Raw genomic sequence first — 17,325 nt, forward strand, 5'->3', positions numbered from 1 at the left:
TCTGTTAGCGACGCGGTAACACACGGCTGGGCCGGAGGCCGCTGCTCCCGTGCCGAGGGCGGGCTGCCCTGCTGTGTCGGGCCCGCTCCGGCCGCGTGCAGGCTCTTGCAGAAGCCAGGGCGAGCTGAACTCGAACGGGCTCGCGCCTGCCTGCCGAGGTTCAAAGGCTTCAGCCCCCTGTGGCTGCGCAGCTCCCGAGTCCCTTCAGAGGCGCCTGGGCTGCCCCGGGCCGGACCCGGCGCCTTTTGAGCGCCCTCCGCTCCCGCTGACTGCGCTGAGGGTGTCAGGCCCGTGGGGCTCGGGTCTTTGCTCAGAAGAAGGAAATGTCAGCTCAGATTTAATGCAGAGAGTCAGTGGCGTGCATGGCTGTAAAATAACGGACAGTCAAATTGTATGAAGGGTGGTCGCTGTGTAGGTCCCAGGATAGGAGAGAGAGGGTGAGTAAGGGAATATATTGTATTGGACCAGCACCTGCTGGTGAGAGAGACACAAGCTTCCCATATCTTCTTCAGGGCTGGGAAATTTACTCACCGCTAAATACAAGGTGGAACAGAGAGTTTAGCATAAGTAGTTAACACATTTCAAAGGACCATTCCAGGTGAAGTGGCCCATTAGCACCTGTCCCTGATCATAGGGAAGAAAGGGACTTAGCTGGTGGGGGGTTCTTAGTAGGTTATTTTACCCACGAAAGCTTATGCCCAAATAAATCTGTAGTGCCACCGCATTCCTTGTTTTTATAGATTGTTATAATAAGCATAAGTAGCTACTGGATTTATGGTTTATCAATCTGTTCCATCTTTGTATTAAGTTATGACATTGGGAGTGAGTTTCCCAGACCTGAAGAAGAGCTCTGTGTAAGCTCGAGAGCTTGTCTCTCTCACCAACAGAAGTTGGTCAAATAAAAGATATTACCTCACCCAACTTGTCTCGAATAGTTAAATTGCCATTATTATTGAAGTACACGGGACAGTCCAACCAAAAGATAAACCCAGAGTACACATGGCTAGTGTGCTGCTCAGGGTGTCTGGTCACATACAATATGTTTTTAAAAATGCATTTGTGCTTCATACTTGCAGGGTACCCTTGGTGAATGACTTCTAGCAAAATGGTTTCCAAGTAAATTATGTAATAATAATAATCAAAGAATGACTTCCACTTTTTTTAATTTTCTTGGTCACAGGCGCTGCATGCAATGTAATTAAGTATATGGTTTCTCTTGGTTTGTGTCTATGGGACTATAAATTAGGGAAGTGATATCTTGTATCAAGCATTTATATATAGCTTTTATTCTTGCTATTCTAAACTTCCACTCTTTAATGCTGTGTCTCTTTTTTAAAAGAAGGTTAAGTCTTTGGTCATAATACAATGGATGCACAAACCAGAAAAATGGCTCAGTTATTGGACAATGATCAGTTCTTGGAAAAAGTAGGGTAAGGATGTTTTTGCAAAATTCTTAGGGGAAATGCTTAAATGGAAATTAAATATACACCTCTGGTGACGCAAACTACATTTTTCGATGCATATGTATATTGGGATACTTAAAATGGAGCAGAAGAGTTCTTAGTTGTTCAACAGACACCAGAATGTTTAATTCTTATGGGTGATGATGAACAGTTTTATAAATGGACTATTTGACAGTGCAGCAGCACTCTCACTGATGCAAACAACTGCCCAGTTTTTGAAATGCCTTATTTTGTAGTGTAAGCGTGGGATCTGGCACAGTTCCGGTGAAAGGCCGACCATCCTGGCATGATATTACAATAAGAGATTTGGAGCCCGATAATGGATTACTGGTTACACACATCAACCAGACACAAGACCTGCTGGTAAGCAGATATGCAGTAATTCCTCAGATGATGTATACTTGCATTAAATTTATAGAAGGGAGTGTATGAGGAGATAGAAAATTAATGTTCTATCACTATCACCTATGCAGTCACAAAAAAGAACACAGTAATTGTTATCACTAAAGCCACAATAAATATAGGCAACTTTTTTTGAGGAGATCTGTGTACCAGCAGGTATATCTCTTGAGGCTAAGTTGTCTGAGAGCCTGTAAGTAAGGTAAAATTAAAAATGTTTAGATCCATGAATTTTTTGTTCATGTGAAATTTTCATTCCCCCCTACATCCCCCCCGAATCCCCCAACTTTTAAACCAATGAATCAGGCTAAGGAAATTTAAGACTTCCTGTCCTTCTATAAAATACATAATGAACTTCTTCCATGTTGAGCTCTTTATTTTCTATCCCCTCTCTGCCCTCCTATCCATTCTCTATCACCAATGACAAAATCATTAACCGTTCCATCGCTCAAGTCCACAATCTTGGTGTTTCCAGGACTCCTTCCTCTCACTTGCCTCCCATGTCCAAGCTATGTCTGATTTCTTCTGCCTTTTTTCTCCACAACACCTCTAAAATCTGGCCTTCTCTTTCCATCCCTTATTAAAACTCTCATTGTATCTAATCTTGGTTACTGCAGCATCCTCTTCTCTAACATCCACATCACTCTTCTCAAATCTGTTCAAAGACCTGCTGTTAAAATTATTTTCTTTATCGGTTGTTCTGATCATGTTATGTCCTCACCTCTAACTCCCTCCACTGGTGGTGGTTCTCCCCCCACATGTAAAATTTAAACTTCTTATCCAATGTTTCAAAGCCATGCATAACTAATTATGTACCTTTGTCTTGTTTTGAATTGTCCCCCTAGCCCTCTACTCCACCAACAATGGCAGTTTCACCCATCCATTGTTTAGTTTCTTCAATAAACATCTCCATGCCTTCTTCCACAATATACCCATGCATGGAATGCGCTTGCTCAGCTCATTGACAAGGGCTCTACCCTCTCTGCATTAAAATCCCTCCTAAAGACCCAATTCTACTGTGATGTTTATAGGGAAATTGGTAGACTTATAAGTATACATTCCAGAAGTAATTTAAATGATCTGCCTTTTTAATTTAAAATCCTGTTAACCTTATTGTGGTGACATGGCCAATCACCACCTTGACCACTCTACTAATTAATTGTACTCCTTACTCTTACACCCTCTGTTTAGATTGTGAGCTCCTTAAGGCAGGCACCATTACTACTTCTCTGACTGGAAAATGCCTAGCACATTGTGATACTACTGGAAGCAAACACGTTTTCTGTTTTCCTTATTGAGATTTGTACAGCTGTGATTATTACCAGCCCTTTGGACTGTCCAGTGTCTGAAATATAGTAGGTTCTTCAGTTAATGGCAGTCTATGGACCAGCTAGATCAACCATTATAATAATTCTTTTCATTTACATGCTTCTGTATTTATCAGCTGTTCCTGTGTTGTCTTAAATTCACAAAATAAGATTATTCTGACTGCAATTTCCACTTACCTTTATGCTCCGTGATGTGCTTTTTCACATGTTGCTGGGTTTATATTGAGAAGGAAATGAGAGCAAATACTATTGAGTATCTAATTTTCTGTATTTTAGGTATCAACTTTCATGAGTATCAGTGCTTTACATCAGCAAATGTATATATTATACACAATAAAATCAGCTCCAGTGTCCTTAATGGTTATTCTCTTCTCCATGTAGCAATAGAACTCTTGCATTTTCCTACCTTTTTTGTTGGTTATTTCTTAAAAAATAATAAAGAAAAGAAAGAGAGGAATAGCTTATGGTTCTTTTTGATTCTATGGATAATTAAGCTATTATGAAACAGGAAAATGAAGAGGGACCATGACATCTAGTGGCATCATGGTGATTTATTTGTTGAATTACATGTACAGTAGATGCTTGTTTGCACCAGCACCTTGTAAGTGCAACTACTGCTTACCAGCAACATTTCCCTGGAGAACACTTTCCATACTGTGAATTGTTGACACTCCCAATAACAGCAACAGCTGCTTAGGAGCAACATAGCAAAAGGGCACTAATATGTTGCTACCAATAAGTGTCTAATATATTATGTTCCAAGAGGAAATAACAGACTATAATGCCTGTTGAAACTATGTAGCAGGCACCTTCTTTGGTGTCTGCTATAATAGACTCCAGGCAGCGTTCCTTCTGTTCCAGATCCGTACTTGCTGCAAGCAGATTTGTGTCAGTGGTTAAATTACTAAATAATACCTTTTTCCTGCCATCCCTCAGCACTGGTTACATTTGAACAAGATTTGCTGTTTTCTAGCACTATCTTTAACTTTTCTCCTGCTTCTGATCTACAGAGAGTGCAAAAGAGGAAAATGCGATCCAGTGAGGTGCAAACCACAGAAGAATGGCTAAGAAACCACAGTTTAGAATCCATGCAATTAACATTAGAAGATCTCCTAAAGAAGGGCAATGTTGTTTTGTGAGTACAATACCATCCCTTCTTAATCAATCAGTTTGCTTATATTATTCATGTTAAATATATACTTCATTCTAGGAATGCAAGAAACGCCACAGAACAGATAGAGTTTGATGCCAAGACAGTTGTTAATTTTGAATCCAAGCTGTCTGAGTAAGTATATAATATGTGCTACAGTTTCAAAGTACAAGAGTGATTTCCTTCCTCCAAACTTAGATAGTTGTAAAATGAGTTTTTTTTCATATCTGAGGCCATGGCTACACTGGCGCTTTACAGCGCTGCAACTTTCTTGCTCAGGGGTGTGAAAAAAACACACCCCTGAGCACTGAAAGATACAGCGCTGTAAAGCGTCAATATAAACAGTGCCGCAGCGCTGGGAGCGTGGCTCCCAGCGCTGCAAGCTAAACCCCATGAGGATGTGGAGTACCTGCAGCGCTGGGAGAGCTCTCTCCCAGCGCTGGCGCTGCGACTACACTCACACTTCAAAGCGCTGCTGTGGCAGTGCTCCCGCAGCAGCGCTTTGAAGTTTTGAGTGTAGCCATACCCTGATGTTGAGCTGGGTCAACACTGGAGATGCAATAAATGAAACATAAACAGCAACTTTGAAAGCTTCCCACATGCTGCCTTTCTAATGTACCTCAGTACTGAAAGGCAATCTCGGGGGAATACGGGTTCTCTCGGTGTCCATGAGAACCCCAGGTGGTGGTGGTGGTTTTTGTGATGATACCTGTCAAGTAGGATTGTAACGATCAGCTCATCTCAGATAGTCTCTGAATATCCATCAGCTGAGTAATGACTTTTGTTTGCTATTGACCTGGATTTGTTTCAGACTGATGACCTAACAGTGAAAGGCTGTATAGCCCGGGCCTGGTATGCTAAAAAAGTGTGTGTGTTTTGTGGAGGGAGGAAGAAACCTTTTTCGAGGTTTGAGGTGTGACCTTTTTTTACATAAACCTCTGCTCTTTTACAGTTTATAATCAACAAGAACAGCAGTAAAGTCACTAAAATTGTGAGACAAACCCCCAAAATCAAGGACATTTACGTTTAAAGAACAGGTCTGATAAATATGCTTAGTATTCTGCAGGATAATATTATAATAATCCTCTCAGTCTTCCATAAATACATCTGTCTGCTAGTTCCTAGGTCTACTGCCATGTATCAGATACAGAGACCCAGATTCTTCAGGATGCCCCTTTTCAGGACTCACTATCTGTATATTGTGAATGAGCTGCCTGCAAAGTTTTGGTAAAAAATAATTAAAAATAGGCTTGCAGTCCAGAGAAGTAAAGAGCTTTTTCATAAAAATCCCTTCTTTTAACTTTTTCTCGGCTCTAAAACCATGAGCATGATGTTGAAATGCAAGTTATTTAAAAGTAATTCTGAAACAGTTTGTTCTAGGGCTGGGACAGCAAATGCTAAGTTTCAGCCCAATTATAAATCCTTTAAATTCGGTTACATAATTAAAAAGATTTGTAATAGTCACCAAAATATTTTTCAACACTGATAAATTTGCTCCTTTTGTCCCACAATCAAGAGACTTTATCATTTAAAAAAAAATAAGTTTGTACGGTTTGGATTAAATAAATCTCCGGCCAATAAGCTAAATAGATAGGATGAATTGACTTGACTTTTGGCTGAACTTTCCTTTATCCATACACACATATCACACACTTTGGCCAAACACAACTGATTAAAGAGCATTTTGCTGATCTTATTTTTTTCCAGACAATTAGATATTTAAACAATTAAACAAGTTCAGAGGAGGAAGTATTAAAATAATTAACACTGCAGCCACTAGTGCTGCATCACAATTGAGAACGTTGTAAATAGAATAATTGTAAAAGATGGTTGTGCACTTGATGGAAAACTTGGCCGATATTAAAAACAGATCTGAACTTAATTTGACGTACCATTCAAGAGAATACATTATTGAAATGTGTGCACTGTATTTTGTCAGAGCAATTGAACTTTATCACCAGCGAATTCAGTGGCTGTTGGAGGACAGCAGAAAGGTAAAGTTAACTTTTTAATATGCTTTTAAAGGAGAACCTGCATATGGTGTTAAAGGATAAATTAACTCTTTAATAGTTGTCTAGAATCCCACCCAGAAAGCTTTTTTGTATTTTTCCCATATTGTGAGTAACTAGAGCACGATGGAGCAATATTTTGTCTTCTCGATTGATGTTTCATTTAAGATGGCTGTTTTACTTTTTAAACATATTCCCTAACTTTCTGACTGTTAACTCCAAAAATTATATAAGCAGGGATTGCATACTGGCAGTATCCAAAAAGCTAGCACACTTGGCTGGCCTGATGGGTGGGTAGGGTGACCAGATCTCCCATTTTTAAAGGGACAGTCCCGTTTTGGGGGACTTTTTCTTATATAGGCACCTATTACCTCCCACCCCTTGTCCGATTTTTTTCATTGTTGCTATCTGGTCACCCTAATGGGATACTATGGAACTGAAAAAGCAGCAAAGAGTTCTGTGGCACCTTATAGACTAACAAACATATTGGAGCATGAGCTTTCATGGGTGAATACCCACTTCGTCAGATGCATCTAGTGGAAATTTCCAGAGGCAGGTATAAATATGCAAGCAAGAATCAGGCTAGAGATAACAAGGTTAGTTCAGTCAGGGAGGATGAGGCCCTCTTCTAGCAGTTGAGGTGTGAACACCAAGGGAGGAGAAACTGCTTTGTCGTTGGCTAGCCATTCACAGTCTCTGTTTAATCCTGAGCTGATGGTGTCAAATTTGCAGATGAACTGAAGCTCAGCAGTTTCTCTTTGAAATCTGGTCCTGAAGTTTTTTTGCTGCAGGATGGCTACCTTTAAATTTGCTATTGTGTGTCCAGGGAGACTGAAGTGTTCTCTTACAGGTCTTTGTATATTGCCATTCCTAATATCTGATTTGTGTCCATTTAAAATGAGTATCCCTTCATTTTCTCAAGTAACAAACATGTCATCTTGGGGTAGAGGTAGTATTGCCCAGTCAGAACAGAATCTAGAATTCAAAACTCCTATCTCTTTCTCTTTGCTCTGTCCTTGTCTCTTTTTTTTTATGCGTAAAAAGTAACAGTGACAACAAATATGTAATATTTTAAATGAAAATGGCAGCATAAAGAGGTACATACTGAAATTTAAAGTTAGATCAGCACAAAATATTTAAATGAACATTTCATATGTTTAGGTGTTTGGCCTTATAAAAGGGAACAAAGTTGGACTCCTGGTTGATGTATCTGATATAAGTTGCGGACCTCGACTATTTGAGTTCCAGAAAGACCTTTTGGTAAATAACTCTGAAAGAGACTCTGACTCTTAAAGTAAGTTAAATGAGACTCTCTGAGTGCAGGGGAGAAAGTAAGTGTAATAATCTCTTGTTTACATATTACTCTAAGTATGAACCGTTAATTTTCTGGAGATGTATAGATTTACCTTAATCAGTTTTAAAGTGTTAATTATTTGTTTAATATCCAGATTCAAAAATTTTAAGCATCTACCACAATAATAAAAATTGAAGACCTGACTTCAAATATTAATGAGCCTCAGACATATGTGCTTCCAAAGCATCTCCTACAGCAGCGGTTCTCAACCAGAGGTCCGGGGGCCCCTAGGGGGCTGCCAAGCAGGGCTAGTGTTAGACTTCCTGGGACCAAGGTCAGAAAGCTGAATCCTTGCAGTGTACGACTGAAGCCCAAGGCTCCCAGACCTGCCATCTGGAGCTGAAGCTGAAGCCTGAGCAACTTAGCTTTGTGGGGACCCCTGTGGCATGCGGATCTGGGGCAGTTGCCCTGCTTGCTACCACCTAATTCTGGCCCTGGCTTTAATATGTAGAAAAACAGTTGTTGTGACACTGGTGGACTGTGGAGTTTTTATACATGTTGGGGGGAGGCCTCAGAAGGCAAAGGTTGAGAACTCCTGTGCTAGAGTAATATACATAATACAAATAAAGTTCATAGTACCTGAGAGCCAAGTTGTACATTCAGTACTATGGCTATAAAGAATAGGATGCAGTTGTGCTGATGCACTTCAATGCAGCAAAGTGTGTTTTTTGTTGGGTCAGGACCTCGCTGACTTACAGTCTGTTCTCCAACTTCCAAAAGAAACAAAATTGTGTTTTTCTGCTGTTCTTTATTTTTACAAAGTGTTTATAGTGAGAATTATTAAAGGTAAACACTATAATGTCACAATAAAAATTCTATTTTCTGTTTTTGAAGTTTTCTCTGTACGATCTTTCTTCATATACCAGTGAAGGTTACTTAAAATTGATTGGCACCTACTTCTTTGTTAATTCATGCAGCATAATTAAAGGTACTTCAAGAAAATTGTTACACTCTCCAGTTGACGGGCCTAGAATGCCCTAACTAAGGGATAGCCCTAGAAGTGAAAGCTACTTTTATCTGGCAACCTATTATAGCTGCTTCATTCTTTTTCAGTTGCTCATATGATCACAGCTCAATAGGTGCTTTCTGAATCAATAGCATTTCTCTCTCATTTTCCTTGCCTATTAAAGGGTGTTGATGAAATTAACACAGTATGTATTTTCCTCATTTAACTGACTGAATGGGACTACTATGTCAACATGGTGCACAAGGACTAGGTTAAGTTGCTGTATCTCAGTATGCCAGACTAAAACTAAATATGTGTCACTTCAGTTCTGAGCCTAGTTTTCCTCTATTATAGCTCACAATACTACAGTCTGAACTGACATTAGCAAATCGCAATTTTTTTTCTTGTACATGATAACTCCAGTGATAGCAGGGATATTAACTCATTAACATTTTTTATTAAGTGTCTAATAGACGAACAGTTGTGTTATAAGAAGCAGTTATATTTCCTCTCCTTTGGTACTGAGATTTCATCTCTGTGGGAGAATCCAGCAAACATCAACATGCGCGTGTAAGTATGTTTCCTAGTTTATCACAATGGGTTTTCAAACACTGCCTCCTTTTAATTAGGAGCAGTTTTGTTCTTTTAATGAATTGTAGCTGTAGTTTTGTGCCTTCAGTGATTTTCCAGAAAAAATACAGAAATGAATTGTGCGTGCAATGCAAGTGAGTCTGTTCATTCATACAGGTAAATCACACAGGAGATCTTAGCCATCAACCAGGAGTATGTGATCTTGACGCTGGATAAAAAAGGCCATATATTGTTTAAGTGTACAATAATTTTTTTTTAATTTTCTGTCTTCCTAGCCTAGATGAAGCAAGACAGTGGGTGCAGGAGCTGCAACCCAGTGGAGGCTGCAATTTGCTGAAAGCTTTAAAGAAGGTCCTTACAATGAGGGAACTGAATTCATTGGTTCTTATTGTAGGAAGCTGGTAGGTCCATTATCTAAACTGGCAATAACCATTAACCTGCATACAGAATTAAATGCTTCAGACTTATACTTTCCACCTAATTGTAAATTAGGCTAGATTTTTATCTTTTAAAGAGATATTATTGACATCTCCCTTTCTTCAGCTCTTCCCTTATTTACGTATGCTATTTTTTCTATTTTAACCCTTATTACTTGCTAATACTCTCCATAACAATATGAAAATAGTTTTCCCTTCCAAATTTGTCCTCTTGTTGATGAACAGAATGTCTAACACTAGTAGTATGTCAATAAAAATCCATCAGCATCACTGAGGATTTCAGTGGGAATGTGCATGGCTCTGGAATTACTCATTGACTTCTGTAAAGTAGCATTGTATGTTCACACTAATCTGCTTTCTGTAATCATGAGCAGTGGAGCTGATGGAATGGTTTAAAAATAGAATCCATAATGCTTTGGCCAGCAGCCAGTGTTGAGCTGACACAAATTTTGGACTTAAATTTCGCAGACCGTGGTGTCTGTTTTAAAGTTTGCACAATTTAAATGAATGAATACAAGAAAAGGATAATATATAAAGGACTCTGAGTGGATAGGTAACCAATGTGGACTAATTCCATTATATTGACTTATTAAATTTATTTTAAAGGTTCATTGAGGAGACTGTTGGCTTTGCTAAAGTGACATTTGGGGTAGTCAGGATCCAAATTCCATTTTGACTGAACCTCCAACACTTAGGAGACTCAAAGAAAGGTTTCCAGATTTGGCTAAGGTCTGATTTATTTTGGTTTTGCAGTAGTCTCACAACAGCAGAGAAGGGGTTAAGGAGAACTTGTGGGCCTAGCTAGCCCCATCCTGCTATGCCTGCAGCCAGTGCCAAGCCTGGAGGGGAGTTAAAAGGAAGGAGCCTGGCACAGTTCAGGCCTGACTGGCAAGGAAAGAAGATGGAGCTCTCTGCCTGAAGGGAGATTAGCCTGCAGAGTTGCATAGAGCAGGGCCTGCCAATTGGAGCAGCAGCTGGGAGGAGAAGTTAGACTCTAGGGAGTGAACCACACACGAGTAAGAGACTGTTTGGCAACCAAACCCAAAGGAAAGGGCCTGGACACCCCATGGAAAGAATGGTGGATGGCCCAATGTTGAGTTGGATTTGCTTTTTGTTTAAGAACATTTTGGAGCTATACCTCTCCACCCCCGACCCTCCCCCTCAGATAGGACTGAAGGGATAGTTAGCCAGTGGGCCAAAGCCTGCCTCGGCGTGCCTGGAAGTTCCACAGCGGAGTGCTCCCCCAACCACACCAGTACACACACAGTTATGGTTGCGTTGTAATTTTCTGTTTTACAGGGTGTGCATCTCAGTGTCTTGCCATTTTTAAAACTCTATTTTTCTAAACATGTTATGGAGAATTTGAACCAACGGTCAGGCACTAATTCATATGTGTATGGAATGATGATGATTTTTAGGAAATTTGAGGAAACTGGAGTACTGGAAAAGCCTGATTCCTTCCCTCTCCCCCATCCCCAACACACACAGAGTACATACACGTTTCTCCCTGCTGGTGCTTGAGCAGGAACATTATGACATCAGCCATGCATCACTCTCTCACTCCAGTTTATTTGGGTTGTCATGACAATGACTGTCTTGGATAACTGGTTTACCTTAGACTCCCATAATATTCTTACAAAGAAGAGTCCCAGGAGGAGTTGTAAGGAAAGCAGACTGAGTTTGGATACACTTCTGGTGTTCCGCTTTCTGGGGAAAGTTGTACTATTTCTTCTCTTACTGCTTGTTCCATTCCTCAGAAAGGGTTATATGAAAACAAGATGCAAAATTCAGCTCTTTTTCATGTAGATTATTTATCTGCTTCTTATAAATTGGGAGGTGGGGGGTGGCTTTCTGAATGTTTACCTTTAAAAAAGGGAGAAATTTTAGCTGAGAGTCCCTAATCAGTTTTCTGGTACAATTTAGAAGTTTTAGTAAAATTGAAGTTGCATTTAAAAAAAGTTAAGTCTGAATACAGTTTAATTAAGCTACTTTCAGTGTCAGCATGCTATTGACTGGTGAAATATGGAGCTTCACAATGATTGTTAGCAGTAAAAATGGTAGTCTGAGGTAAACTCACTGAAGGCAACCTATGTGTAAGCGCTTTATTTATTAAATAGCACAGATATAAAATATTTTATTTATATTAAAGAACTAAGGAAATTCAAAGACAAAAAAATCAGTTAAAGTTGCTTTAATAAATTAAACTACAAAAAATTAGGAAATACAAAGTTAAGGCTTAAGAACATTAAAAGTTTGCAAAGTCAGGCACTCTCAAATTAGGAAATGCCAGAATGAACATTGCCCAGGCATGCCCAATTTGGACCCTTTGTGTATATGCATTATGATACAGCCTTTAATTACATGCGGAAGTGAATACATGTGAAAAGTTTGTTATATATGGCTTGCCCAGCATCACACAGGAACTTGTAAACCAAGCATATTTGATCCAGAAGTCATTACAGACAAATATGGAATCCTATGAAACTTGCCCAGCATCACACAGGAACTTGTAAACCAAGCATATTTGATCCAGAAGTCATTACAGACAAATATGGAATCCTATGAAACTATTTTAGAACTTGCTTTTCAGAGTAGAACCACACTAGAGGAACTGTTGAAAAGGGAGCAGATACACAAATGTATGAAAAGTTACAAAATGGCAGGTACCCCTTTTTGGCTAATGCTTAAACTATATTCCTGCAATTTGATATTTCTCCTCCACCCCTGCCATATGCACATCAGTTTTATCAGCATGACCTTTTCTACTCTTTGGTTGATGGAACTGTGGATGTCATTTTTCATCAGCCCTGATCAGTCTTCGGAAATATTGTGTGACTATATTCAGCAATGTACCTTGGGGAGAAAGCTGCTGATACACACCATTACATATGAGTGTAGCAGTCATGTTCCTCCTGTAAGTAATCATTCTTTGTATGTGTCCTAAAAATGATGTGTCATTTGTTTCCTTTTAAGCTGTAGTTAAGATATTTTGTACATTAACAGATTTACAGAAGTGTTAAATTAAATATTTGAAAACCTATTGTGGGACCTCAGTCTCTAGTAGTGAGTTCTGTGAAATATTTCCCCTTTAGAAGGAAGAGGTTTAACTATGGCATTTTAATACAGAGGTGAAGCCTGTCTGTGACCAATCTTGTCACTTGTTATCAATCTCTTCAAGCTATGTTAGTTGTTTTCCTATTCCTAAGTATAACAGCCTAGAAAAGATTACAGTCTTAAAATTGTTTGCAGCCCTTGCTACACACAGCTAAGGGTGCTACTCTGTTCATTTTAGAGAACCGATTAGCACAAGAAATCCTATACATTGGGATGCCCAACTCTTAAGTAACTTTTCTTCTCTTCATATATGTAGGCTGTTTTAAAGAACCTTGCGGAAGTTGTTGGAGGCCGTTATCACTGCTATTCTTCAAAGAGTGAGGTAGGTTTAGGCTAGCAGTACACAGAAAAAAATTTCCTTTGTTTGTTTAGTTTGTTTTCATGCAGTCACTCTTGGTGAAATAGGTTCTCATCTTTGTAGCAATTTATAGTAAAAAGAATTGGTAACTAAGGTCTTTGTTCAGGAAAGCACTTAAGAGTGTGCTTAAAATTAAATATATTCCTAAATGCTTTCAAGAATCAGGAATGCTCTCCTAAGAGTGCAGGAGACTTCTGCAGATATAGTGGGACCAGGAACAGGGCTGCGACTGCAGGGGGAATGACACTGACAGGGATAAGGGGGCCAAGGCTGGAGCTGCAGCTGGGGATGGGTCTGGGGCCGGACCGCAATGGGGCCTGGCAGTGGGGTCTGAGGCTGGGGACAGGGCCAGAGCAGAGCTAAGGGCGAAGCAGGGCTGGGTGGCACTCCCTCCCTGCCCCTTGGGGATTGTACTGGCCCTGCTGTGCCCCATGAACATTCTTCTGTGCCACCCTACGAGGGCACACTCCACTGATTGAGGCTTACTGGTCTAACTTCTAAGCAGCATGAAAACTATGGGCTTTATCATTGAAGACTGATTCAAATATTATGGGAGAAAGTTCTGTACACAATCTTAATAGATACAACTATATTTACTCAGTTCTGCAAGGCAGCATCATTGGTAATGCCATAAAATAACTGATAAACCAGTGTCAAAAGAGCTGGCATTTTGCTTGATGTTTTACCATGAAGCATAGAGAGACAAGGTGGATGAGGTAATATCTTTTATTGGACTAACTTCTGTTAGTGAGAGAGACAAGTTTTCAAGCCACACAGAGCTGAAGAAGAGCTCTGTGCATCTCAAAAGCTTGTCTCTCTCACCAACAGAAGTTGGTCCAATAAAATATATTACCTCACCCATATTATCTCTCTAAAAACTTGGGACCGACACAGCTACAACTACACTGAATACAACATAGGAATTATAGACTCCTTTTGACCATTTTTTCCTCTTCTTGTTGCATAACAGAATTACGATAGTAGTGATGTTTATCTGCTACTTTGTGAATCCCAAAAAGCCAAGAACGTTCTCAGCAGCATCAAAGAAACTTTCCAAGGAAGGATTGGTGATTCAGTTATTGGTAGAGCACAAGATGTAAGTACAGTATTTGTTTTGTTTTCAGGTAATCTTTGTATAGCACAGACATGCAGAACTCTGTATTAATTATCAGAATAGGGAAAACATACTAACAGAACACGATAAATTTAAATGCTATTTACTGGCTGTAGTTCGTAAGATCAGATAAATACTAACAAATGATAAGAGAAAGCTTTGAATGGATCCTCAATGGATTCATGCTAGGTACAATTATTTTGGTAAACTAAAATACTTACCAAAAAAGAGAGCAGCAGGGAAAATATTTTTTTAAACATAGAGTGTGGCCATAATGGACACCAAAACAAATGCTGGCCTACCTAAAAGCTCGCCTCATTCGTTAACTTTTATTTCCATTTCCAACCTCCCGATGCCCTTGGTGAAGTTGGGAAAGAGGAAAAGGATATTTTCCTGTTCCTTTCTCTCCTTCTCTAAAGCACCTGAAGAATTTTCTGCACTGCTTTATTCAGATGGAAATGCCGCTTTATCACATCTTTCTGTTGGCTTTGATTTGCGTAGAAGGAGCTATGTTGTCTTTTATTCCACATCTTTTTCTTTGCCACATACACCAGCCATCATGTACTTGCTGGGGGCCTGACAACCTAGAAACAGTTTAATAACTCATCTGTGCTTACCAACCTTAATGTAAACGAGCTGAACAGCTCTCTTTTTTTTTTAAATTTAGATGCATAGAAGATTTTTTAAAAAAAAGTAAGCTTTTCTGTCTCGCAAGTAAAAGGGGCAATGCTGTGCAGGTGATTGGGTCCTCTCCTCCAGGGGATTTGGAGGCAGTTAAAGAGGACTTCCACCAGGTGTCACTAGGACTTTCTCATGGACTCTAGAGATGCCTGTCTCTAAGGCAAGGGAAAACAACAGCTGATAGGAGCTTCTGCTTGCATTTCTTTCTCTAGATATGTTTAACATCTCCCAGAATAGGATTTTTGACAAAATTTAACTCCCTCCTTTGTAAGGCGATAACACTTGAGCATTTTATAGGCATAATAAGAGTTCTTCTTCGAGTGATTGCTCACATCCATTCCAGTTAGGTGTGCGCGCCGCGCGTGCACGTTCGTCGGAAACTTTTTTACCCTAGCAACTCCAGTGGGCCGGCAGGTCGCCCCCTAGAGTGGCGCCGCCATGGCGCTCTATATATACCCCTGCCGGCCCGCCCGCTCCTCAGTTCCTTCTTACCGCCGTGTCGGTCGTTGGAACTGTGGAGCGCGGCTTAGCTGTCCTCCACGTCCCTAGCTCTCCTAGTTTTCAATCGCTTATCTCTAGTTCTATATAGTGTTAATTAGTGTTGTTAAGTAAATAGTTTAGTCAATAGTTGTTAAATAGTTCTTGGCCGGGGGCTTAGCCCTTCCCGGCACCCGGCGCCAGGCTCATGCCTGTTTCGCCGGGCTTCAAGCAGTGTGCGGCCTGCAAGAAGCCCATGCCCACCAGCGATCCCCACGAAGCGTGCCTGAAGTGCCTCGGGGAATCGCACAGGTCTGACAAGTGCCGCATCTGTAAGGCTTTCAAGCCGAGGACAAAAAAGGAGAGAGATCAGAGACTCCGAACTCTCCTAATGGAGGCGGCACTTGACCCGTCGACTTCGCGGACCGTGGTCTCGGCACCGGCACCGGATCGCTCCGGCACCGAGAAGACTCCTCGGCACCGACCTTCTCCGGCACCGGAATCACAGCCTAGGCCGTCGAAGTCTGCTACTCCGGCCAGGCAGACCCGGCTTGAGCGCCCGGCCTCGACATCGGCCGCGGCACCGCCGGCACCGTCAGCACCGTTGACTCCGGGCCAGGCGGGTCCGTTGAGTCCGGTGCCGCCGAGCTCCCCCATGAGATCTGGGGTTGAGATAGTGGTCCCGTCAACACCGGAGACCTTCGCCTCGGCTCGGGACCTTATTGCCCTGACGGAGGCCACTCGGCTGCCACCCCCGGTACCTACGGTGCGGGTCGTGTCCAGGGGCAAGCCCATGATGTCGGCGCCGCCCAGAGACAGTCCTTCGCCATCTAGGTCCCGACGTCTTGGGCGCTCCAGATCCCGACGCCGCTCGCAGTCCCGGCACCGCTCCCCTCAGCGGCACCGGTCGCACTCGCGGCAACGGTCGACCTCCGGACGGTCGCGGTCAAGCTCCAGTCGGCGTCACCGACACCGCGACTCCAGGAGCAGGTCCCATCGCTACTCGCCGCACCGGTCGACCTCCCGGCACCGAGCTGGTGGCAGGTCCCGGTCTCGGTCGACCTCCCGGCGCCGAGCCGGTGGTAGGTCCCGGTCGACCTCCCGGCACCGAGATGGTGGCAGGTCCCGGTCTCGGTCGACCTCCCGGCGCCGAGCCGGTGGTAGGTCCCGCTACCGAAGCGACACCCGGTACCGATCAGGATCCCGGCACCGTGACAGATCCAGGTCCCGGTCCCGATCCCGGCACCGATACGACTCCCGGCACCGGTCCCCGGCACCGAGACGATCCTCCGTGCCGACCCGCGCCGGCCCGTACCATCCGGGGTCGGCCCCGCCGTGGCCCTCGAGACAGCCGTCCGTATCTTCGCAGGCGGACAGTGCGTATGCGCTCGGCACCGACCGGCAGGCGGCGCTCTTCGGGGATCCGCCGCTGGAAGACCAAGGCCCACCACAGTGGGGATTCTGGACACCCTGGGCATACCATCAGGCCCAGGGCCCCCAGCAGCTCCCTCCCACACCGGCGAATGCGGAGCGTAGGGCCCCTGAAGCCTCCTTGTCTCGCCCCCCTCCCTCCCCGGAGGCGGAGGAAGGGTCCAAACAGCAGGACTCCGCTGTGGCTCCGGAGGTAGAGGCGAGGGCTGAGGAAGACCCTCAGTTGGACACTATCGTGCCTGGGGTCTCCTCATCCTCCTCCCCGGATGAGGCGGTGGCGGGTACCTCCTCCAACAGTCCCCCCCCGCTGGATCTCAGGGCGCACCAGGACCTCCTCAGGCGGGTGGCCCAAAACCTGAGTCTGCAGGCAGAGGAGGTCTCGGAGATAGAGGACCCGATTGTTACCATCCTCTCTTCGGATGCTCCCACCAGGGTCGCCCTGCCCTTTGTACGGACCATTCAGGCCAATGCCA

At 42.7% G+C, this 17,325-nt stretch overlaps 1 protein-coding gene across 7 annotated transcripts in view; it reads left to right on the forward strand.

The window, feature by feature from the left end:
• Positions 1-17,325, forward strand: part of VWA3A (von Willebrand factor A domain containing 3A) — a 98,013-nt gene continuing 80,688 nt past the window's right edge. For 6 of the 7 annotated variants that reach the window (XM_030577895.1, XM_030577891.1, XM_030577894.1 and 3 more), the window contains exons 1-12: positions 1-437; positions 1,340-1,430; positions 1,700-1,826; positions 4,201-4,325; positions 4,401-4,475; positions 6,280-6,334; positions 7,511-7,609; positions 9,113-9,219; positions 9,516-9,641; positions 12,483-12,591; positions 13,048-13,113; positions 14,120-14,245. In XM_030577895.1, the coding sequence (XP_030433755.1) occupies positions 1,366-1,430; positions 1,700-1,826; positions 4,201-4,325; positions 4,401-4,475; positions 6,280-6,334; positions 7,511-7,609; positions 9,113-9,219; positions 9,516-9,641; positions 12,483-12,591; positions 13,048-13,113; positions 14,120-14,245 (1,080 nt within the window). In that variant the 5' untranslated portion in view covers positions 1-437; positions 1,340-1,365. The remainder of the gene's footprint in view (positions 438-1,339; positions 1,431-1,699; positions 1,827-4,200; positions 4,326-4,400; positions 4,476-6,279; positions 6,335-7,510; positions 7,610-9,112; positions 9,220-9,515; positions 9,642-12,482; positions 12,592-13,047; positions 13,114-14,119; positions 14,246-17,325) is intronic. The other variant, XM_030577892.1, reaches the window with a different exon arrangement.

The sequence above is a fragment of the Gopherus evgoodei genome, chromosome 10 (assembly GCF_007399415.2).
Source record: "Gopherus evgoodei ecotype Sinaloan lineage chromosome 10, rGopEvg1_v1.p, whole genome shotgun sequence".
Classification (NCBI taxonomy): Eukaryota; Metazoa; Chordata; order Testudines; family Testudinidae; genus Gopherus; species Gopherus evgoodei.